Below are 23,504 nucleotides of genomic sequence, written 5' to 3'. Positions count from 1 at the left end.
TGTTTTAATTTCCATCAGAAGATATAGAGAGAATGAGCGACTAGGAATAATTCTAACATTAGAATATCAAGACATAACTTGTTAGGCTACGGTAATATCACTCACTATTGTGCAATATGATCACTTGTTAGAAACTGGAAAATGGTATGCTGGGTTAAATATCTGAAGTGGAGTGAGAGGTAAGATGATCTTAGTTAAAGGACAATGCTGGTGATTTTTCACACAGATCTCTGTTTCTCAAGGTCACTGAGTACTGTCGGTACGAAAACAAAAACGAAAACAATCGGTTTTACGTAGCTCGAGTTGCTGCAGCCAGACAGCTACAGTGCTACACTCTGGGGGCAGCTACATTCTGGGGGCAGCTACAGTGCTACACTCTGGGGGCAGATACAGTGCTACACTCTGGGGGCAGATACACTCTGGGGGCAGATAAACTCTGGGGGCAGCTACAGTGCTACACTCTGGGGGCAGATACACTCTGGGGGCAGATACAGTGCTACACTCTGGGGGCAGCTACACTCTGGGGGCAGATACACTCTGGGGGCAGATACAGTGCTACACACTGGGGGCAGATAAACTCTAGGGGCAGCTACAGTGCTACACTCTGGGGGCAGATACACTCTGGGGGCAGCTACAGTGCTACTACACTCTGGGGGCAGCTACACTCTGGGGGCAGCTACAGTGCTACTACACTCTGGGGGCAGCTACACTCTGGGGGCAGCTACACTCTGGGGGCAGCTACAGTGCTACTACACTCTGGGGGCAGCTACACTCTGGGGGCAGCTACAGTGCTACACTCTGGGGCAGCAGTGCTACACTCTGGGGGCAGCTACACTCTGGGGTTGAATGTGACAAAAAAACTCAGAGAGGTTAGCATGGTTAGGGTGCAAACCAAAGTATTGTAAACTTTGAAAATGTAGGCCTACAGAGAGATTATAAAAAGACCTGTTTCTGAAGGAATCACATTGCCTGACTGTGTTCAGGTAGTGTCAAATCAGCCAAATCAGCCTTGACTCAACATTTCTTTAACTTAATCCCTCAAAACATTCAATAGAAAATTAAGAAATTCATCAACACCTTTGAGGCTGTAGAGTTGTGGTTTATTTTTTAGCTTAATTGCTTAACACACACAAAGGCCATAGATGTCAAAAAACATCTTTGTATAAAAGTATATTTCATAATCTATGCTTTATTTAAAGGAACACGCCAACTTTTTGTCATCTACCCCAGAGTTAGATAAGAGGATATATATGTGACGTCATGAATTTGCATCCATGGTTGACACACTTGTGTATTTCTCTGAAAGAAATATAAAGAAAACATGATTTAATTAACTTCAGAACTGTCTGAATCATTAGACTGTTTTCATTATTTTCATTAATTACATCACCAGTTGGAGGACAACTAATTACAAGAGAGCTACATAATTAAATTACTAAATAAATGTAATAGTAATCAGTTACAGTTACTGAAAATATGTCATTAAATTAAAGACAGATTCTGCTGAATTAACAAAATCTTGGTGATGGATACTCTTCTTTAAAAAATCTAAATCTTATATGTAGAATATAAGCTTCATTCTGTTGCTTTGTATCTTGTCCCTGTATATCAATGTAATCAAATGTAATAAGTTATGCAACTTTGATTAAGTAATTAAAATAGTGTCATTACATATTACATTTGCAACACGGAAACTATCATCTGTGACCTATTACATTTCAAATGTGTATCCGAATCAAGAGGTACAACTTAGGATCACTTTTGGCATTGTGGCAAGATACGGATAAGGATACACATAAGGATATGGCAAGTTATGAACAAAATGTATGGAATGAGAACAATGAGAGCTATGCAAAGCTATCATGAACAAATCAACACAAATGATAATAAACGGTCTTTATTAAATTTCTGGCAAACTCACCTGAAGCCTCTGTGTTGTTCACTTGCAGAGAGGTCTGTGAGCCTTGACCTGAAACAGCGTTCATAACCATTTGACTCAAAACAGGGCAGGTGATTACAGTCATACCATTCAGGTAATAGCATGTACAATACATCCTCCGCTGCACATCGTGGTCCGGTTCGCCCTGTCGGGACTTATTTTCCCAATAATAACCGGCGTTCTATACATTATTCCTTACGTAAGAACATAACACATCTCACAATATTATTTTCACTGTTGTATCATGGCTATTTTATGTCCCAGTGTCACATAATCACCTGTTAGGCCTACTGTGTGTACATCACCACTGGAATTCAATATGAAACTGACATTTTTGTTTGCCATCAGCCCTGCAGAGCTCATATTTTACCATCTGTCAGAGTAAAATACCTTATTTTATACCATATTTTGCACCTTGGCGCATGGCATAAAACTCGTTTTCCACCCGGCGCAAAGTGTATTTTCATAATTTTGCACGTTTATTTTTTAAACAACGTGCCCAGGGGTGTGGCAATTAACAATTTAGGGAGTGGCTTAGCGCATTGTCTAAAAATCGCTATTGTAAACCTGGTCAGAAGTCTATGGGGAGTTGTTTATGTTATTTTTTAAGAGCGCATTGTCAACAGTCATATTGGCGGGTGCACGCACCATCCTTCTATCATCCATGAACGCACACCAGCGCACGTCCATTAGTTATTCACCATCATTTGCAAATTGGTAATGACAGTTAAAAGTGATTAGGGGAGAGGCGAGAGACACGTATGGAGCACAGCTGAAGACGCACTGTCACGAGATATAAGCAACTCCTCTGCAGGATAAATGTTGTTTTATTCAGTCATTTGAGCAATATTTGGGTAAGTGTGGCTTTTTCCAGCTTATGTTTTCGATGGTAACCCATTGTCAGTCAATAGTGAAAGTAACTTACTGCATATAACTGTCTTGACGTTGACTGACACACCAAGTTAGTTTCACTTTGCTAATGAGTTCAAATAATAGACAAGTGCAAATGTGTGAAGGCTATGCTAGGTTTTAGTAAAGCATGGTTTGGTGGACAGATGTCATTCTCATTGGTTTAAATGATGTTACGCCCCAAACACATCCATGACTGATTAAGAAACCTAGGAACACCATGTGCTCGACGTTTGATAATGAAAACACTCCCTATGTGGACTGGACATCCTACTAAATTTGAATAAGCTTTTGACGAGTGACGATGCGCTTTAGACTGTCATGATAGGGCCCCTTGAGTCTCACTTTATGAGCAGTTGTACTGTTCTGTTGATGCACAAATATCAACTGTACACACAATGAGCCTCTGGGTATTTCCAATCAGCACAATAGCATTGATTTGACACAGTTTACCAGTTCAATAGGTCTGGACTTCATCAACACTTTAGCTGCATTGAATGTTTAATAATTAATTTAATTATGATTGTATTTGTATGATATCGATAACCTATGTGTCTCAATTAAGTCTTTAAGTGAAATCAGTAAGAGCTATTTCACCTGTGTGGGTCCTCCTCCATATGATAAAGCCAAAGACTCCAGCAAGACACACTAACCCAGCAGCAATAAGCACGGAGGGCACTATGGATGTGGTGACTGAATCCCACTCATGATCTGCCCAGAGAGTACAGGAGTATGAGGGTTCAGCCATCAAAGCAGACACAGACATCAAAACTAAACACAACATACACCTGATACTAAAAAAACAAACTACAAACTACACTACAAAGCATATATCAAACATTCCATATTTGTAAATCAATAATACTTAAACTGATGTCCAGCTTGTTGTCCAGGCTGAGGTGTTCAGCTGTGCAGGTGTAGTGGTGATGCTGTAGTTCCTCTGCACTGACCTCCAGGCTGTTCCTCATCTGGTATGTCTCATCTCCATTAGGTAGCAGCTCCCCTCCAGTGATCTGGTGGTCAGACACAGGCTGGCCGTCTCTGAGCAGGGTCAGGTTGATGTGACGGGGGTAGAAACCAGTGGCCAGGCAGGTCACTTTGGCCCCTCCAGAGTCTGGGTGAGTGTTCAGGAGGAGCCTGACTCTGGGCTTCACTGTGAAATGTAGTCATAAACACAGTAAGGAAGAAATCTTCCTTAAAATGGATCACTGTTAAAGCAGAAAAACACAATCCATACACAATCTAATATGTCCACAGAGTACTGAGGTATATCTTACAGTACTCTTTTTAAGAATATGATTTTTCTCTTTGGCCAGATATTAAGTCAAGTCAAGTGTATTTATACAGCACATTTCAAGTGTTCATTCAATGTGCTTTACATGATCAATGTGCTTTACATGATCAATATGCTTTACATGATCAATGTGCTTTACATGATCAATGTGCTTTACATGATCAAAAGCAAAGAGTAATTTAGTAAAGAAAAGCATAAAAGGGCAATAGTTCAAAAATAGTTAAAAAAGTGAAGTACATAAGGCTCCTTACAAATATTTTTGTTTGCCATAACCCGACCGACTTGCCGGTTGTAAACTTATGTTAAGACCGACCAATTTTTTTTTTTTACTCTAAACAACCAATACAGATGCAATAAAATAATATTTATTTTAGTAAGCCTAAGTATTGTGAACATAAATTGCCTACATACAAATGTAGGCTCTCTTAAATAAAGTGGCGTCATCTACCATTGGTTTACGCAGGTCACACTATGGCCTATACGCTTTGTTTCATTCAAGGACACAAAGAAGTTTATTGTCACATGCATATAGTTACTGGAAGTAAGAAATGCAGTGAAATTATGTCTGGTGTCAGCCTATTTGTGCATTAATGGGGGAGTAAAAAGTGCAGTAGAAGAGTGGTTTAGTAGATTAAGTGGCAAGGGCTGCATAAGAAAGGTGGGGGAGGATTGGGGGGGGGGGGGCACCAACAAGGAGCACCCAAGTGCAACAGGGGCAAGGAAAAACTCCCTTACTAAGGAAGAAACCTTGGGCAGATCCACGGCTCAAGGGGCTAACCCAACTGCCAGGGGTCTTGGTGTGTGTGTTGGGGGGATGACAGGGGAGATGGGATAGTGTGCTGTGTATGTGGGGAGAGGGCAGTGTGCAATGTGTGTGTTGGAGAAGCTTCCTCATGAGACAATGTGCTGTGTATGTGGGGAGAGGGCAGTGTGCAATATGTGTGTTGGAGAAGCTTCCTCATGAGACAATGTGCTGTGTATTGGGGGGGGGGGGGGGCAGTGTGCTGTAAGTATGTTGGGGATGTGGATTCACACAAGCATCTCAACAACGCTTTAACTTGGCACGAAGTTCTGGAAGAACTGTGCCCAGATCTTTTCCCATACCTTCTCCCCTCTAGTCTAACGGTGACTGTGTCGAAGAATTCAAATTGGTTGTGGTCTAATTAGCATTTCTCAAACTATGGGTATGCAACGTGGAGACTGCTGGTCCGCGGAGCCATTGAGTGAAATTAGGCCCGGTTCTTCGTCTGATAATTTGCCTCGCAGTTGATCAAGAAACCGCAGACCGACAAAAAAAGAAAACAAACTGTTTCTGCTATCGATGTCATTAAATATGGATCCATTCAATTAAGTGGAGTATTCATTCAATGCATGCGTGTGCACGTCTGCGGGAGAGAAACTGAAACTACTCGATAACGTTGGTAGCAAAGCTCCGCTTCAACCTGTTGGAAGGTTATTTTTTCTTTCTCCATTTGCCTACCAGTGTATGATGCTTGCATGAGGGAAACATCCCAAATATACACCCATATAATTGCAAGCATCATGCAACCATGCAAAAGCAATGAAACTAATTGTATCTTACAAGCAGTCCTCTGATGTGCATGTTTTCACAAACTTTTTTGTGAACAATGTTAGCACTTTAAAAACATTGAAGTTAAAGTGCATAATAATTGTGATAATGATAATTTGATGGGGGGGTTGGGTACATGTAGGTGGGCCCTATGACCCCAAAGTCTGCCATGAACGGGTCAAAGAAGTTTGAGAAAGGCTGGTCTATATAACCTGCAGTCTATATAACCTGCATCAGAATGATGTTTGCAATGATGCGCCTGAAGGCACAGGTTAAAGACCCAGTAAGTTGCGTCACGATATGCACATTTGCTTAAATTCATACCTACATAATCACCATGACCAGAATTGTACTTTTTTTTTACTTTGAATCTTGAAAAAAAAAATATTGACCTACCAATTTTTATATATTTTTTTGGCTGTTATTGCAAACAAGAATATTTTTAAGGATGGCCTGATAATAAAAAATTAATGGGTGGTGGTAGCGTAGTGGTTAAGAAGCTGGGCTAGCATGCAGTAGACTGAAACGTTGTGGGTTCAATTCCTGGCTTCCACCATTGTGCCCTTGAGCAACGCACTTTACCCTGAGTTGCTCCAACGTAACAATCCCCTTGTAATATAATTGACGTAAGTCATTTTGGAAAAAGCGTCTGCAAAATGAATAAATGTAAATGTAAAAAGATAGTTATGAATACAGTCAGAACAAGTCATCCTTAAAACGAATCACTGTTAAAGGAGAAAAACTGTTATCCATGCACAATATAAATATGTCTACAGAGTACGGTGGTGTTATCTTACTCTTTTTAAGGACACGATTCTTCTCTTTCTCCAGGTTTGTCTTCAGGCGTTCAATGCAGTGAGGATGGAACCATTTATAAGCTATATGGGCACCCCTAGGCCATGTGTTCTCCAGTGTGTCTGGCCACACCCAGTCAGTATGAAGGCTGTCAGATTGTGGATCATAATAGCGGACATCTCCAGCCTCCCCGTTGAATGTGTCTTTGCTCATTAAAGTTCCCACGTCGTCATTTCCCTGCAACTGGCATCCTGCAGCTCTTTGTAGAACATGGAAACCTCAGAAAGCACAAGAGAGATAGATGTTGAGACATGAAAATCCACATTAGTAGTGTTGAACTGCTGCACCACTATTAGTTTATTTCTGGGTCTAACAATTATGTAATGCACACATAACTCCTTTTTCTATTTTTCTTCTGAATTTTGGACCAATGTGCGTTTGGACGACGTGCAGCACACTCAGCCCTCAACCGGAAAAGTGTTTCTAATTGACTACACTTGTCTCCGTCAAAGTCTATGGGGTCTGTTGGTCCATATATTTTACTGTCTATGGTTACAACGTAGTTGTTTGAACGCAAGTTGTGTCGTACCATGGTGGTTGAGCAATGTCGTTGCTAACTTTTGTAGAAACGCACCCCAGGTTGTTTTTGTTGCCGTTTTTGGAGCCTGTGCTGTCCACAGAGACCGCGTTATTTTACAGTGTATTCAGGGCACAGGCAGCTAGCAGATGGTGAGGTGATGTTTGCTGTATGTGACAAAAAAATATTTAGCTTAGGAACTGCGTAAAATTGCTTCGAGCACTTTTAATGATGAGTTTCATCCGTGAATCATCTCTGGAGTTTTTTGTTATTCCTGGGTCATCAAGTTAATTCATTGGTTTATATAGGCTTAGCTTAGGCTGCCCTCGAGAATAAAGACTGCTTTGAATTAACTTTTAAACATGTCTAATTTAAATATGTAGGTGAAACTGTTGGTATTTAGCTTCTATTCACTCACTTATGTCGTCAGCTCTGTGGTGCATTGCGCTAAGACTGTTGATACTGTGTGCAACACAGTTACGTGCATAGAGGTTTGAATCACGGCTGAAGTAGAGATTTTGACTAGGCCAATAATATTCTCACAATTGTTTAACCTATATGTCTATCCATTGTGCAGAGCATATTACCCCCCCACCCCCACACACACACACACACACACCATGTCAATGTTAATGTGAAAGACTACACATTCTCAACTGATTGTTCTAAAGTGCGCACCTGGTATTATGCAGGTGTCTGACAAATTGACTTTTAAATGATGAATTGATGATGATGGACCTGAATCCATTTATAACTAGATGTACTGCAGAGCAGTACAAAATATGACCGTTGCCAAGTCCAGAACATAACATAATCACGTTTGTAGGTGTGTTTGTATGTGTGGGAGCATGTATGTGAAGGTGTGTGTGTGTGTGTGTGTATGTGTATTTATGTGTTTGTGTGCGAGTTTGTGTGTGTCGTGTGTGTGCATGTCGTGTGTGTGCATGTAGTCAATGGTTAATGTAACAACAACATATTAGTTATAGCACTTTTCTTGACACTCAAACTGCTTCACAGGAGAGGCGGAATTTCACTAAACACCATCAATGTGTAGCACCCATCTGAGTGATGCACAACAGCCATTATGTGCCAGAATGTTCACCACACACAGTTTCAGGTGGAGAGTGAAGGAGTGAATGAACCAATTACACACTGGGAGGATGATTACAAGGCCAAATTGAATGAACCAGGTTGGGAATTTAGCCAGCAAATCAGGGAACCACCTACTCTTTGCGATGTGCCAGGTGCCATGGGATATTTAACAACCATGGTGAGTCAGGACTTTGGCTAGTAGAAATTCTGATTGGCTAGTAACTTTAGAAAGTTACCAGCCACATTGGCTGGTGATCAAAAAAGGTAATTTAGAACCCCGTGTCTCCTCTTTCATCTGATATACTTGCCATAACTATGCGATCATGGGTTCGCGAGTAATTCAAAAGAGAGTAATGGGTGCGCAGGTGAACGCAAAGAAGACTGTAAATAACATGCAATTTGATTTAAAGGGCAACTATTTCAACGTAATAAACCCGTTTAGAAATCATTTGGATGGTTAAATGACCTGTTCTGGTGAAAATGGTGACTTTCCCTGCTGCCCCTAGCGTCCCCAGGCGGAAAACCAACCTTGCAACATTGAGACTACCGTCCCGGAAAGAGAAGTGAGAAACAAGAAACTCGTTTTAAATCGTGTTTCTTACCTTGTAACATCCACATAGTTCTGCCAAACTTATGCTAACCATTCGCTAGCTTGTAAACAAATCCATGTGCTTTATCGTTACCTTTTCCCACAGTTTGAAATAGCATAATGCACAATTTCTACAGCAGAGGGGGAAAACCTGCCAAGTTTCCCTTTAATTTCATGATTTTTAAAAAATGTCATACTTGATCGTACAGACGAGTGCGTAGTCTCGTTGGAAAGCCCCACTTCTGCTCTGTCAAGCAATAAAGGTTTCATCTCGCTGCAATAGACAGTTCCGGAGCAATGTAACAGAGAAGAAAGGGTGTGTTTTTTGACGCACTTTGCGTCAATCGGGTTCTAAGGGTTAACTCACTGTTTGTGTGGTTCAGGATATGTCTCAGATAAGTGACCCTATTTTTCATAAGTCCGTAGTTGAATTCCATATAAGAAACAAATCTCAGTTCTGAAGCATCAGGTGTTCTCTCTGGACCATTCACGCCTCTGTGTACAAGCTTGTTGTCATCTGAGTTGTAGTATCCAATCGGAATGTCATCCAGCATAAATAGAGTCTGGAATTCTGGAAATGGAGTCTCACCCTTTATGAATGTGTGAAACATCCAGAAAGAATGAGAATCTGTAAAAGAAAAGGTGTAGAAACTTGGTGAAACACTGCATATAGTCCGGTGGACAGCCCATAGAGCCCCATTGTGGACCCGGAAATGTTGAGTACACCAAAGTTTTATGATGGAAATATATAGTATGGGTTCCCAGCATGCAGAAACTGCCGGATGCTAATTTGCATATGTTGGGCAATTTGTGTAATTGGGCTAATTAGCATACATTAGCATAATCGCCTATATTGATCATATTATAAGAGCTGCTTGGCCAAAATGGTCAATGATAGTATGTTTTTAGGGGTTACTGGAGATGCTGAGTCCATAAGATTCAAAATCACTATTTTAACTTGGTTTGGTCACGTTTTTACTCTCATTAAGCTGATTTTGCTGAGTTTTTTGGTCCAATTTAGACAGATTTTTGGAGGATAGGGCTGTAGCGATATACAGTAGGACTGTAACGATACACCAACCTAACAATTCGATTCGTATCACAATTTTTGACCGTTGACCCACGGTTTGATACGAACCTCGATTTTTTTGGAGGGGTCGGGCTAGACATTTCAATAGCCTACCTTAGAACACCAGAGGATTACAATATAATATATCTGTATTATTTTATATCCTGATATTAAAAGAGAGAATACTGAATGTCTGATATTTATGACAGCACACTTTATGCAGATTAGCCTATAGCTTAGGCCTACTATTTCTATTACAACTCTACCACATTCAGCTGTCTGGTTGAAGCCTGGAAATATTGTACACAAAGAAGCATAGTTGGCTAGCTTATCATAGTCTACTGATTGGACTGTTAAGTTTCCTCATGTGTGTTTAAGGTAATACTCTTCTCGTAGGGACAAGCCCTTTTGGTAAACATTGGTATTGAGATGATCACTCAACTTGAATGCAAGAGCTTTAACAAATATGTGCAGCATGCTAATGATGCTAAGCATATTTTATAGTGTAATGATTGATGAGACAGCGTTGTCTAATAAAAAGCTTTATTAAACGTCTGGAGCAGGGACATCGGCGTAGAACATAGCACACGCCAGGGAAGTCAAGAACACTCGCACCTTACACACATAGGGTTGGACGCAGCCGCACCATACAGGCACAAGCACACATAATAACAACCCCAAAGATCTCCCAGAATCCCCAGCTCAAAACATTGTGGGAATCTGAAGCACAGTCCAGCACGCTGAAGCACAGCTCCCCCAACAAGCCATTGCTGTCCTCGGCACATTCAGTCCAGCAAAGTCTCTGGCACTGCCACACAGCAGGTGGGGTGCACACACCGCAAGAGCCCTACTCACCCAGGGGAACCACAACCACCAGCAGCCCAATGCGGGTAGTGCTGGCAGTCACCTGGCCTGTCGCCGCTCGTCCCCAGCTCCCTTCAGAGAACACCCTCAGGTCGCACTTTCGCAGTGTGCACCACCACAATGTTCCTCCAACACCTGGCGGGGCCTAGCCTCCACTGGCACAGACTCCCCACCACTGAACACCATAACTGGCACCGCACCTCCAACGCTCTGCTCCGTCGTCTCGCCAGTCGAGGCAGCAGACTCCATCGTAGCCGGACCACGCTGCGCAATCGGGCTACAGCTACCGACGTTGGCTTCCCTCCTCTGCTGCCTCGTCGCATAGCGGTCCTCCGCTGCTCCCGGCCGCTCCACTCTGCCACGGTTGCGCCAAGGCCTAGACCTTCTCTCTGGCTCGTGCCATCGGATTTCACACAACAAACTTTTTTCCCCTTATTTTTCTAAAGACCGCCGGCGAACAGGCCAACAAGAACAGGCACCCGCACAGCATGGTGCCTCCCACACACACCCAAAGGCTTAGAGTTCCGTTTTTCAGAGTGCCCTTCCGCCGGAGCTGCCCAACCGTCGTGCCTCAAACGGCTCCGCCAACCGTCCATCATCAAGGCACCACCTCCTTGCCGCTCCACCTCTGCTCTGCTCCGCAGACAGGGCCACCGCCAACTCCAACCTAAAGCTGCCTGGCGGGGGCAGGGGCAGGGGCTCAAGGTCTTTTCACAGTGAAGTCAGCGCCCAGGTCGGCGTCACCACCTCATCTTCCAAGGCCCGCTCTCCCGGTCGCGTGAAGCCCTTCTCCGCCGTGTCCACTGCATCGAGATCCTCTTCAGGCTAGCACCGTAGCCAGGCCCAGGCGACGGCTGGTCTCCTCCCGTGGCTTCTACTGAAGGCCTCTGTAAGCTTCTTAGTACCCCTTACAAGGGTTCTCTTCGGATCCTTTTGCTTGGGCATCCACCTAGCGGTGAGCATGGACGGATTATGAACTTTCGGGCCCCTGGGCCCAGATGTATTAAGGGCCCCTCACTAATTGTCGCATGTGGAAGGGGGCTTTGGGGGGTCCTTCCTCAGAAATGTTTTAATTTGTTTGATGTGATTTCCTGTATACTGGTGCATTTTGGGGATGGACTAAATTCAATCAGATTCATACACCATACATCCTGATGTGTTGATATTGAGGCAATGATTTCATGCAAAGGCTTGGGCTTCAGGGCCCCCTGACCCTGGGCCCGGTAGGCCCGTGCAGTAATCCATCCCTGGCGGTGAGGCCTCCCACTCCCGGCTCCTCCAGCACTGAAGACACTGTCTCCTACAGAACGCAACTTACTCCTCCATGGAAAACGTGCCCATCTACAGGTGCTGCTTTGGAAAGCAGCAGACCGCCTTGATCCACCGGCTGTGGATATCACCGCGTTTGGATGGAGTAAGAAGACAGGTATGAAGAAAGGAGAGGAACTCGCCCACCCTCGATTCAAGTCCTGTTGCTCCTGCTGATTTGTTAGATGTTATCAGCAGTAACTGCAAAGCTGGGTTAAAACTGTGTATACATGTATCTGGAAAGTGCAGCTGTGCAGCCGCAGGCCTGGCCTGTACTAATTATTGTTTCTGCAAAGGCAGTGATGTTACATGTTGCAATATATATATATATACACAGCAAAAAGAGCAGAAGGACAGAGATGAAGAGTCTGGAGAAGATGGCGACAGGCGAACGGATGAGGGCAGTGAGGAGTAGTAGAGGCTAGTTCTTCCCTTTGTTACTCAATTGTGAGTCACAGCAGAGGGCCAGTGAATAGCTATTTCCAAAATTATTGTGGAATTCAGAAATAACTTGAAATTATTCCTAAAAAACTGAACACTGAACACTGAACATTTTTATCCTCCAAAAATCCGTCTAAATCGCCCCCAAAAACTCAGCAAAATCAGCTTAATGAGAGTAAGAACGTGACCAAACCATGTTTAAATAGTGATTTTGAATCTTGAAAATGTCAGATATGGACTCAGCATCTCCAGTAACCCCTAAAAACATACTAACATTGTCCATTTTGGCCAAGCAGCTCCTATAATATGATCAATATAGGCAATTATGCTAAGTTATGCTAATTAGCTTAATTACACAAATTGCCCAACATATGCAAATTAGCATCCGGCAGTTTCTGCATTCTGGGGACCCATACTATATATTTCTATCATAAAACTTTGGTGTACTGAAGGGAATATTTTGTATTCATATTTTATGTGAATGGTTTAATGATTCAAGTCTTTATGACTTGAAGACTGTATAGTTCTTATGGTCATTTGTGATTGTGTACCCATGTGTACCCTGTGTGTGTGTCTTTGGTCTGTATGCAGTGTATCCATTGTTTATGCCTTTTGCCCATCACCAAGGTGTGAATGATTGTAGAACAGCATGTGTCCAAGCTTCTGAAGGACTTCCCAGGAAAGGGGGTAGTTTTAATTAAAAGATAATAGAAGCTGACCAGACCTGATGAAGGCCTAATCCTCATCCTCCCTTTCTATTGCATATTCAAACTGGGTTGGACCTAGAGGTCACTCCTTCTTTGTGTGTAACTTTAAATATGGTCTCTGTTAGTCAGAGAAAGAAGAGAATATTGAGAATCTGGTGAAACCCATGATGGGGTGACACAAACATGTACTTTTCTCCCTTGAGGGGCACTAGGCCCCTCATTGAAAAGAATAAAGCCTGGATTCTGACCTGCATCGTCCTGATTAAGTCTCAAGAGAAATATGGTAGTAAAAATATACTATCAGTACTCAACATTTCCGGGATCACCTTTCTGTCTACTAGACTAATAGTAAAGTGGTAGGGTAAAAAGTACCCCCCCACCCCCCGCCAATCTGCCACCTGTCAATGAAAAAATATGGTCAGGCGCATCACAGCTATTTTGAGCGCACTGTCAAGAAATCTAAAAGTGGCGAGACCTCAACAACGAGTCCCTGGCAACACTGCTGGTGTGCTTGGTTAAATGTCCTCAAAGGATTTTTATTTAGTCATTCAAATATGTCATTCACTGTTTTTCTGACCAACAGTACTCCTTGACCTACAGCAACAGGGCTCTGTTAAAAATGGCCAGAGTTGTCCTTTATTGTAAATCAGTTGAGTAAATTGTCTAGCTGCCTGGCCAAGCCCTTGGTGCATGGTGTGGGTATGTGTGGGTGGGAAAAATGTCCTCTGGTATGCATGAGTATGACCCCTGCAGGCCCGTCGCTAGAAGGCAAGCAAACCAAGCAATTGCATGGGGCCCCGAGCTGGCCAGGGGCCCCAAGACAACGACTGATTAAAAATAAAATGCAACGACAAACTTTGAGCGCCCCTTTGATAGTCAATGCAGTAAAGTGCAACGACACTGTTACTGGCAATACCGGGATCCCCCTCAAGGGGGCCCCTCTCAGTAGTCGCTGACAGCAGCCAGCCAGCCAGGTTTGTGGTCTCTGCTGCTACCGCGAAAATATAAAACAGGCAGTCATGATGAAGCGGAGTTATGCGTCCGGAAGCCAGAAGAGAAAGGAAGAGGATGACAAGAAAAAACAAGATAGTGGTAAGTGATAAATTACACTGGATAAAATAGCTCTACTTGTCTTGTACAAATGGTGTAATGTCGCAGCAGGAAGGCTAGCCTATCAAAAAAAATGTATGTTAACTACCTGCCTGACGGCCCATGCTGCTTGTAACAAACTAGAACAGTTAGCGCAACTTTTTTTCCCGAACGGACGGAATATGGTTACATACTGTAATATGTTTATTAACAGGATAAGGAAGACGCAGATCTGTTCCAGAATCACTGTTTATCGTATTTAATGACATAACATTGCTATAGCTTTGTAATAGGTTTTGATGAAAGTGGCATAGCTTCTCTGCTATACTAACTATTCGACCGTGATAATCTATTTACCAAATCGGGGTTAGGAAAACCACACGATAAATTTCGTGCATCAAAGCAGACTGGAACATTCATGTCTAGTAGTATTCATGCACGCCAGCTGTTTACTGTCTTTAAAGCATCAGGTGCGTCTGTCTAATTCTCAAACAGCAGAATGCTTAAATGCTATGTTAAGCTACAAGTAGGCCTAGGTCAATGTATAACATTAGCTTGGGATGTTTTTACAGTAAGCATTGGTAGTTGTGAAAGCAGCTGCATCCCTTCTAAATATCAAAATATGGAAATGCCAACATATCTTTTCTTTCTCCCTCAAGGTGCTTTGCTTAAATTTCTCAGCCCTCAGGCTCTTCCTAAGGATACCTCCACAAGATGGCCTGAAAGGTTAATCTTATGTGTGTGTGTGTGTGTGTGTGTGTACTTGTATTTATGTTGGATTTTCAAATTGCTATACAACCTGCACTCTTTATAGTTTGAACAATGCATCCTTTTTCTGCATAAGATGGCAGTGTTTTATTTTCTCTCTCTATATATATATACAACTGCAGTATTGCACTGTCAAAATGTTGTATTTATATAAACTGTGGGTGAACTTAAACTGTATGGCTATGCGGTGGTTCCTGTAGGCTTTGCTTGCGGGGGGGGGGGGGGGGGTCTCCATGTCCATTTTGCTTGGGGCCCCCAAATTCCTTGAAACGGCCCTGGACCCCTGTGTGATTATATGTTTTATATCTGTGTCTTGGTGACAAAAGCCTTGTTCACATTACCACTCCAAATCTGATTTTTAGCATATCCAGATTGTGTCTAGCTTGGTTTTCTGGCAGTCAGGACAGTGAAAAACCACATGAGATCCGATTTTTCCAAATCTGTAAAAAAAAAAACGTGGTCAGCCCAGGCTCCAAAAACGACAACAAAAACAAAATGGTCTAGACTGGACCATAAAAACATAACAAACTGTTCCAGCCAATCACTGACGAGATGCGTGTTTAGGTGAGTTTCAATTGCACAGGACGAAGGGGGAGGGAGTAGCGAGCTAGCTCTCTGTTTTGCTTGAACATCAACAGAAGTGACGTTACCCAACATCGCTTAAAGCACCTTTAACAGAGGAATGCCTTTAAACTATGGTAGCATTCAGAGAAAGCCTTTAGAAGTGGAAGTTAGTGTAGGTTGATGATGGAGTATTAGATGGACTCAACAACAAAAAATTGCAATCCAATACTGTTCTGGCTAAAAGTTATACATTAAATCTCATGTTTCACACATTACAATTTTCTATTCTATTTTTATTTGGTTCGGGATTCGGCCTAATCTTAAATAAGGCATTCGGTATTCGGCCGAACCATATATAATCCCTATAATCAGATGACAAATCCTAAAAGTAAAACCCAGCGATAAAACAGTGCATATGAACTTATAATCAAGGTGAATTTTCCACAGTTGTAATGCACCTCTGACATTGTTTGCAGCTCCAACAACATGGCGCAGAATTTTGAGGGGTCTGCGATGTAAGCTTGTGTCACAGAATCCAGACAAAGGTAGCAGAATGCCAGTGTGTGAATACCAAAATGTCACTAGCAGAATCCCAAGTATGTGTAGGCCTAGGCTAGCAATGTAGTGCAGCGTTTTGGTTAAAGAATCTATGAAAGATGCCTTACCTGATTTTACAGAGATAATCTGGAATGAACAAAAGATAAACAGTAGCCTCGACATGGTGACGCATATCAATTGCTTTCAGTTCCTGGAATGTTGTAACCTGGCCCTCGCCAGATGAATGTCGTTCCGCTTAGCTCCGCCTAGCTTCACTCACATCCATCTGGGACCTCTTCTGAGTGATTTCTGCAACCGACTTTATGGTTCAGCCAATCAGGACGCAGGGCGGGAGTTTCATAGATGTGACATTGCGTAGAAGCGACTGTGAGACTATTATCAGCGTCACGGGTTGGCTTCGATGTGAGTGGTTGAAGTAGCACGTCAATAGATGACGGACAAGTGGCTTATTCAATCATATGCAAGCATTTTTTGATTAGGCCCAGCCTTCTGAAGCAACACTTCAATGGATCGGTTCCAGATGGATGAGTGGAGCTAGGTGGAGTGAAATTCATCTGGCTATTGTCAGGTTAGGAATGTTGTGCTTCTAGTTTCTGCCTCCCTCACCCTCACCCGCAGGACTTAATGTGAGATTCTATTCTTCACAGAAACGTTTTGTTAGAAAAACTCCACCCACACGTCACGCACGCCAGATATATTAGGCCTACTTTGTTTCCTTGTTTGTGATCTATGGGTGCGTTCGCCACTCTGAGCGCTCCGAGCACACTCTGAATTTTTTTAGTAGGCTATGAATCGTCTCGCTTTATCAACCGTCTCTGGACTGGCACTTTCCAAACCATCCATTTAGAACTAGTAGCCTAACGGCAGTTTGTCATGCAAGTTGAGAAATTAGATATGTGTCGGAAGAAAGTAGTTCTACAAAAAAAATCAAACAAAGTTTGAGCGATTAAAACGTTTAAATTGCAACAGGAAATGAACACAACGCAAGTGTCAACAGTGGAATAAGCGGGATAATGGACTCCACGGTGGTCTGTTAACGAGGTTTTCCGCTTCGCGTCGGGGCCGTTTTACAACCTCGACGTGCATTCATTTCTGTTAACAGACCGTGTCGTCCATTATCCCTTACAGTTAAGAACAAAATTATTCATACCCCTGGCAAATATTGATTTAATGTTGATTTTCTCTTGACCAATATGTTCTGACTGAAGATTACACTGCCACATGCCAATAGGCTAGGTTGGAAGACAATTATGTGCTAGAAACATGGAATAAAAAAAATAAGCATTTTTATGTTTTATATCTTTTAGCATTTTTATCTTTTTACACTGGGTGAAAAGGCTCTGAATCAGGGGCAGTGATGCCAGTAACGCGTTACTTAGTAACGCGTTAGTCTATTTTTACCACTTTTTTCAGTAACGAGTAATCTAACGCGCTACTATTTACAAACCAGTAATCAGATTAAAGTTACTTATCTAAGTTACTGTGCGTTACTATTTTTGTAATTTTCCTTAATAAAAAGATATATTCCTTGCTTTCTTCTTGTCTTGGGGATTAATGTCATGTAGGCTATGCTCACGTTTTCAGCATGAGGACAATTCACGTGCAGCGACACAAACGAAAACAACAATGGAGGGTGGAGGGAGAGAGAGAGATGCACATTTCATCAGTCATTACTTTGAGTTTGTGTCAGCTAAACATGACAACATTAAGGTACATTGTACATTCTGTGCTGGCGACAAAGTGCTGTCTAGCTAGACATCCCAAGTCTCCCGAAGTTTTGGGAGTCTCCCACATATTGATAGCGGCTTCCTGACGCCCGCAAATTACATAAAATCTCCCGGAACCTAGAGCGAACAAGAGCACGCAAGCCAGACCGGACTTCAAATCAAAGATTCTAGAATCTTTGCTTCAAATCGCGTGTGCATAGCTTAATGCGCACACAACGGAGAGGGAGAGAGAGAGGAGTGGTGCGTTTGTGCCTGAAGCGCATCCAAGACAGAGAGCATCCTGGTCTGTTTTGCTAAATCAACCAATCCGTTTTCAGTGTAAGTGCTTATATCTCTTTTCTCCCAAACATAATTAATCAGTTCAGTCAGTGTATCTAGGAACAGAAGCGTCATGGCAGCGTCAGTGCCCCTCAAAAAGGAAGATTTAAGACCCATTTCACATCAGACTACACAAAAGTGTACCCAATTGTCTTAAAAGATTAAAACATAATGATAATCTTGCACACTGCACTGTTTGTAACAGCAACTTTAGCATTGCTCACGGCGGGTTAAATGATTGCAAAAGACTTGTTGAGGTGAGTTTAACAAGTGTAATTTCATTTGCATATTACTCAGGCCTATAGGCTATCAGATGGCTAGTTGCCAAGGCTACATGAAAAAAAATCTACATATTTTACTATAACAATTTCTATCAATAGGCCTTCCTTATTTGGTGTACTTAGACATTATTGAACAAACATCTGAATTCTAAGTAGGTTAGGTTGGGATGTCTGCTATACATTGCTGTTAAAATGCACTTCCAGTATAGTGAGTATTGGCAAAACCGGTTATCATTTTTATGTTGAGGCGTTGGGGGTGTTGTCGGCAGCTGCTGAAAGTAACTAATAAAGTAACTTGTAATCTAACATAGTTACTTTTAAAATCAAGTAATCAGTAAAGTAACTAAGTTACTTTTTAAAGGAGTAATCAGTAATCAGTAATCAGATTACTTTTTCAAGGTAACTGTGGCAACACTGATCAGGGGATATACTGACCGGATATTTTTTATGACATGCAGCATATCAGGAGCATCTTATATCCTGAGTTTTTAAGAATCAGTGAAAATATTGATTTATTTTGACTCCTGATATGCCAATGAGATATCAGGGGTATGCATACCCAAATCACAAGTCACACACACCATTTCTGGATATCTTTGGGTAGGTCTCCACCCTTGGATAGGCTATCATATTAGATAGCCTAGGCCCAAGATCTGCCTAATTAACAGTCACGCATGCCCTACGCCCAAAACGTACCATAAAACATCACTGATAGGCTATTTGCCGTTTGATTTCTATCTAATTTCGGGACATTCAAAAATAGACTAGCCTATTTACAGTGTAAAGACTACTTTTTTCAGGCCAAGGCTAGCCTACTTACCTAATTATTTTGGTTATGGTTCAATTTCAATGATATCTTTGAGATTTTATAGTTGCTATAGTCTGTAGGTCTAGCCTACTTTTTATAATATGCATGAGATCTGTTGGAGGAATAAAGTCCACATTTTAAATGATCTGCTTTCCCCTGGTCCCCATGCTGCCAAAACGAATTTGGTTCAGCTGGAGTTGCCACATAATAACAAAATACAAAGTTAGATTTAACAGAAGCCTAAACTATTTGAAGTAGGCCTACATTAAGAAGAATAGCAATAATAAACAACAATTCAATCAATAGCCTAATGAAAATAAATACATACTATATGCTACAAACCATAACACATAAGAAAGGCTTATTAAACTTGTTAAAGTTGAGCATCTATAATTTCATACTATTTTAACATTACAAGCTTCCTTGTAGGCCAACGTAACAATGGATCAATCATGTTGTAACTTGTCTATAAGTGGGTGACTGATAAACCAATGTTGATTTAATTAAAAAACAAAGCTTCAAATGAAATTGACGTCAAACTGTATGAGAACCAATAATGTTAATAATAATCAGAATAGTAGTAATAGCCCACTTGGCTACTATGTTTATATTCCAAATGTGTGCCACTTCCATACAAAAGAACTTTCAATCCCGCAAGATAGTTCACTCACCAGGTAGAGACAGACAGACAGACAGACACACATGTAGAATAGCAAATAACATTATAATGTGTTTGCATGTATTTGTGTCTGTTGCTGTGTTTAGTTTATCCCCTTTTTTCATGTGTCTGTTTGTTGTTATGACTGTAGTGGGCTCCATCAACAGACCAGGGCAAAGTCGGTCTGTCCTGGTACTACTACATGCTATTTGACTATGTCTGGAAGCCATGGCTGCTGCCCTCCACATGCTGTAAGTGTTTGTGTGTTTTGAATGAGGGCTATGACACTGTGCACACTCTAATTTGTTTGACAAATGTGCAATGTAATGCATTAATACAGGAACTAATCATCATTATTGTAGGTTTTAATAATAGTCTTGAATTTTTTTGAAGTTTAGCCATGTTTACCATTATGTTGGTGGTAATGTAAATAATGTGTTGAATATATGCCAAACTGAGCATAATCATAATTTAGTTCAATCTTATTTTCTATTTACAGAAACTGAAACCCTCACAAATAAACTGATATTAATAATTAACATTGATGGTGATGGTGGCAAGGGTGCCTTCATAAGGTAATTATCATTTTTGTTTGACCACCTGATTTACTTACCAACTTATTTTTTAATGTTTGATTTTTATCTTAATCAACAATAACATAATGTATAGCAATTGCTGTTTTATTTTTTTAGGTGCCATCCAGCAAATCCCAGCCTGGAGCCAGAGGCTGGCACTGCACGTCAGATGGGGGAGGATCTGTTCATGCATCAGAAAAGTGGTTTAAGCAAGAAGGCAAGAGCTTCTGCAGACAGTGTTGCAATTAGGTATGATACTTTTGGAAATTGATCTTAATGCTTTAATTAAAAAAATGAGGAAAAATCCAACCTTTAAGGACAACAATTTTCTTTGTGAATGAATAATGTATCGTAAATAAATAAGTGTTCCTTAAAGGTTGGATTTTTCCTCTTTTTTTATTAAGGCATTAAGATCAGATGATTTTTAAATGTATGTGTATGCTAAGGTTATGTAAACTTATGAGCACAACTGTAATACATATCTCTATTACTTCTAACTATTGCACCTGACGTCTAGGCTGCTATTGTGGGTTTGCTTTTATTTGTCACACAAGCTGAGTTAATTATATTCATGGACAGGGTCAATTGTAAGATATACTTTCTTTCTCTTTTTACAGACACCTGACTTTTACTGCCAAAGGGACCATCAAAACACCTCTCCCTACCATCTATACCAGAAGAGTACAGACAAGGGCCCAAAATGTTTTAAAGGACGTTTCACGCCCAGACCATGGACTGTTTAAACCACTGTGGTCAAGCAGAAGTCTCTGTTCTCACTCGAGGCAGGTCATTGAGAGGGGGCGAGTGTCATTGCGTAAGCCCCCTACTGCAGGCGAGAAAGCCATGTTGATTTGAATATTGATTGATAAATACAATAAAGGCCATGTAACAAATTTGATTGCCTGTCGTATATGAATTTTCATGGTAAAGTAAAATAGGTAATTGGGATTTAGCAGGTGTAATTCAGAGTAAATAATGTAATTAAGTGTATGTAAAATTAATATGAAATATTATTTAAGTTAAAGTTGCACAATACGCTCAGTGTTGGTTATGTACTATCTCACATTTAAAACCATTACATAAATCACAGGATTAAAAATAAAGGCATAAAGCCTATCGAAAAGCAAATAAAGGCATACACATAAATGCCTGCAAAATTAGCTGTGTCTGGCAGTATATGGGCTGTATATGCGTAGCCCCATGTTTGACATATCAGGGGGTATATGGGAACAAGAACAAGAGGTGTCCGGGGTCATATAAGTAGCTAATACTTGAAACATGGATCATATCAAGTGAGAATATGAAGTCTGGATATCTTGCATGTCGTCGCAGTCCCATTCAGGACTTTTGATATGCTGATATGGCAATTGGCACTAAAATATCAGGAGCATATCAACCAATATATTTCCTGATATTACACATATCAGGAAATATATCACTATGAATATTCCCTGATTCAGAGCCTTTTCACCCAGTGTTATCTTTTATCTCTATCATTTCTATGGCGTGTCCACAATTATTCATATGCTTTTAAAAGAATCACTGGAAACATATTTATTTGCAATCAAAGCTCTAAAAATGGTTCTTACCAAGCCGCCATGTCTCCACAATGATTGTAGACTGCACCTTTTTAGCTGCAATTCGGGTTTTGAGGCAGGAACGATTATTTGCCATCACTCTGGCCTTGTACTCACTTTTTTGACGGATTGAGGTCTGGACTCATTCTCTGTTAATCATTTCTTGACTTGTTTGGCTGTCTGTTTTGGATCATTGTGTGGTTTAATGGTCCAATGATGCCTATTGGGGCAGGTCTCTTTGCATTCTAAATTTAGCTAAATTCTTTGTCCAGGTGTGCCCTTATAAAGGTTTAGCTGAGTAGTGCATGTTTGGAGAAGAGTGATCCATGATCAGCATCCAACATGACCAAGTGATCCATTTTGAGATGGAGTGAACATTTCAACCACCAAAACGCCATCCACAATGTGCAGAATAGCTATAGAAATGTATTAGTTTTGGGTGTTTTTCAGACAATGGGACCAGAGGGGTATTTCACAAAGGCAGAATTAAGACATCCAAGATAAGTGATAAAGCGAGGTTTGACATAGCGTTGTCTGGTCATCCTAGCTAAACTCGTTTCACTAACGCCAATCCAAGATGAGTAGGAGCAACTATGTCAAGCCAGGTGTAAGTAATTCAGGATGTGTGCGCGTTCTCGTTTCTGCTCCAAAATGACCACGGTTGGAATAAAAAGGCCCGGAAAATAGCGTCATTCACACAAAGTGAACAACCGCATTAGATATAGACCAGTGTTTCTCAAACTTTTTTTCTGGGGACCCACTTTTTAAAAATGACAGACTATCGCGACCCAACTCGTGACTGTGGTAGTTAACAAACTAGATCAGTGGTTCTCAAACATTTCCTTTCATTCCCCACTTTGATCAAGGGGGCATTCTCGAGCCCCACCTGTCCCTCATCGCTCTAAGAAAGTGGTAGGTCAAGCTTAAAATTGTCAAATTTATTGAAATAATGACAAGTTCTAAATATATCCTCTTCAACAGAGTTAAAATCAGCTGGTGCTGCAGATATAATAATAAATAAATACATAACACACATATTTCTGTTTTCCTGCAACATATTAGGAAGCACTGGCCATTTTACAGCATTGTACAATATTGTAACGTCGGCGCAAAAGACAGTGTTAGCGTTCTCCCGCGCAGGGCATCCTGGGATACGAGAGCGAACATTTGGGGGGTTTATGTCGTTAATTATCCTTAGTTTTGAGTGTAATGTTAGCGTCTTTATTGTGACATGTTTCCCTTTTAGTTCTCCCTCGTGTGTGACCCTTTTTGTGTGGGGGGCTGCGTCCTCCCCTGTATGTGTAGTGTGTGTGTGTACTTGACCTGCCCCGTGTGTATTGTGTTCTGGGTCGGTCTGTGTCCCTGCTCTCGTTCTCAGCAAATAAACCTTTTGATTGGACAACTGTGTGTGGTTCGCTATCAAATCA

The 23,504-nt window shown here is 41.4% G+C and overlaps 1 protein-coding gene and 1 long non-coding RNA gene across 2 annotated transcripts; one reads left to right on the top strand and one right to left on the bottom strand.

Annotated features, from left to right (window-relative positions):
- Positions 1 to 1,078: 1,078 nt before the first annotated feature.
- On the bottom strand, positions 1,079 to 7,020 carry LOC143105747 (BOLA class I histocompatibility antigen, alpha chain BL3-7-like). The gene is made up of 5 exons (XM_076269840.1): positions 6,510 to 7,020; positions 3,714 to 4,001; positions 3,446 to 3,559; positions 1,922 to 1,969; positions 1,079 to 1,299 (listed from the first exon to the last, which is right to left on the bottom strand). Exons 1-5 carry the CDS (start codon positions 6,718 to 6,720, stop codon positions 1,259 to 1,261), a joined length of 702 nt encoding a protein of 233 aa, XP_076125955.1. The 5' UTR covers positions 6,721 to 7,020; the 3' UTR covers positions 1,079 to 1,258.
- A 9,599-nt stretch (positions 7,021 to 16,619) lies between these two features.
- On the top strand, positions 16,620 to 21,353 carry LOC143106220 (uncharacterized). Its single transcript, XR_012983647.1, has 5 exons — positions 16,620 to 16,701; positions 20,077 to 20,176; positions 20,425 to 20,500; positions 20,618 to 20,749; positions 21,118 to 21,353. It is a non-coding gene; the product is annotated as an uncharacterized LOC143106220 (long non-coding RNA).
- The last annotated feature ends 2,151 nt before the right edge of the window (positions 21,354 to 23,504 follow it).

This window comes from Alosa pseudoharengus, unplaced genomic scaffold (genome assembly GCF_046254945.1).
Source record: "Alosa pseudoharengus isolate Yale_2024_CS ecotype anadromous, Long Island Sound unplaced genomic scaffold, YU_APseudo_1.1 YU_APseudo_1.1_scf_6, whole genome shotgun sequence".
NCBI classification, from domain to species: domain Eukaryota; kingdom Metazoa; phylum Chordata; class Actinopteri; order Clupeiformes; family Clupeidae; genus Alosa; species Alosa pseudoharengus.
The sequence above is the reverse complement of the archived record's forward strand: the minus strand, read 5'-3'. Positions and strand labels throughout refer to the sequence as shown.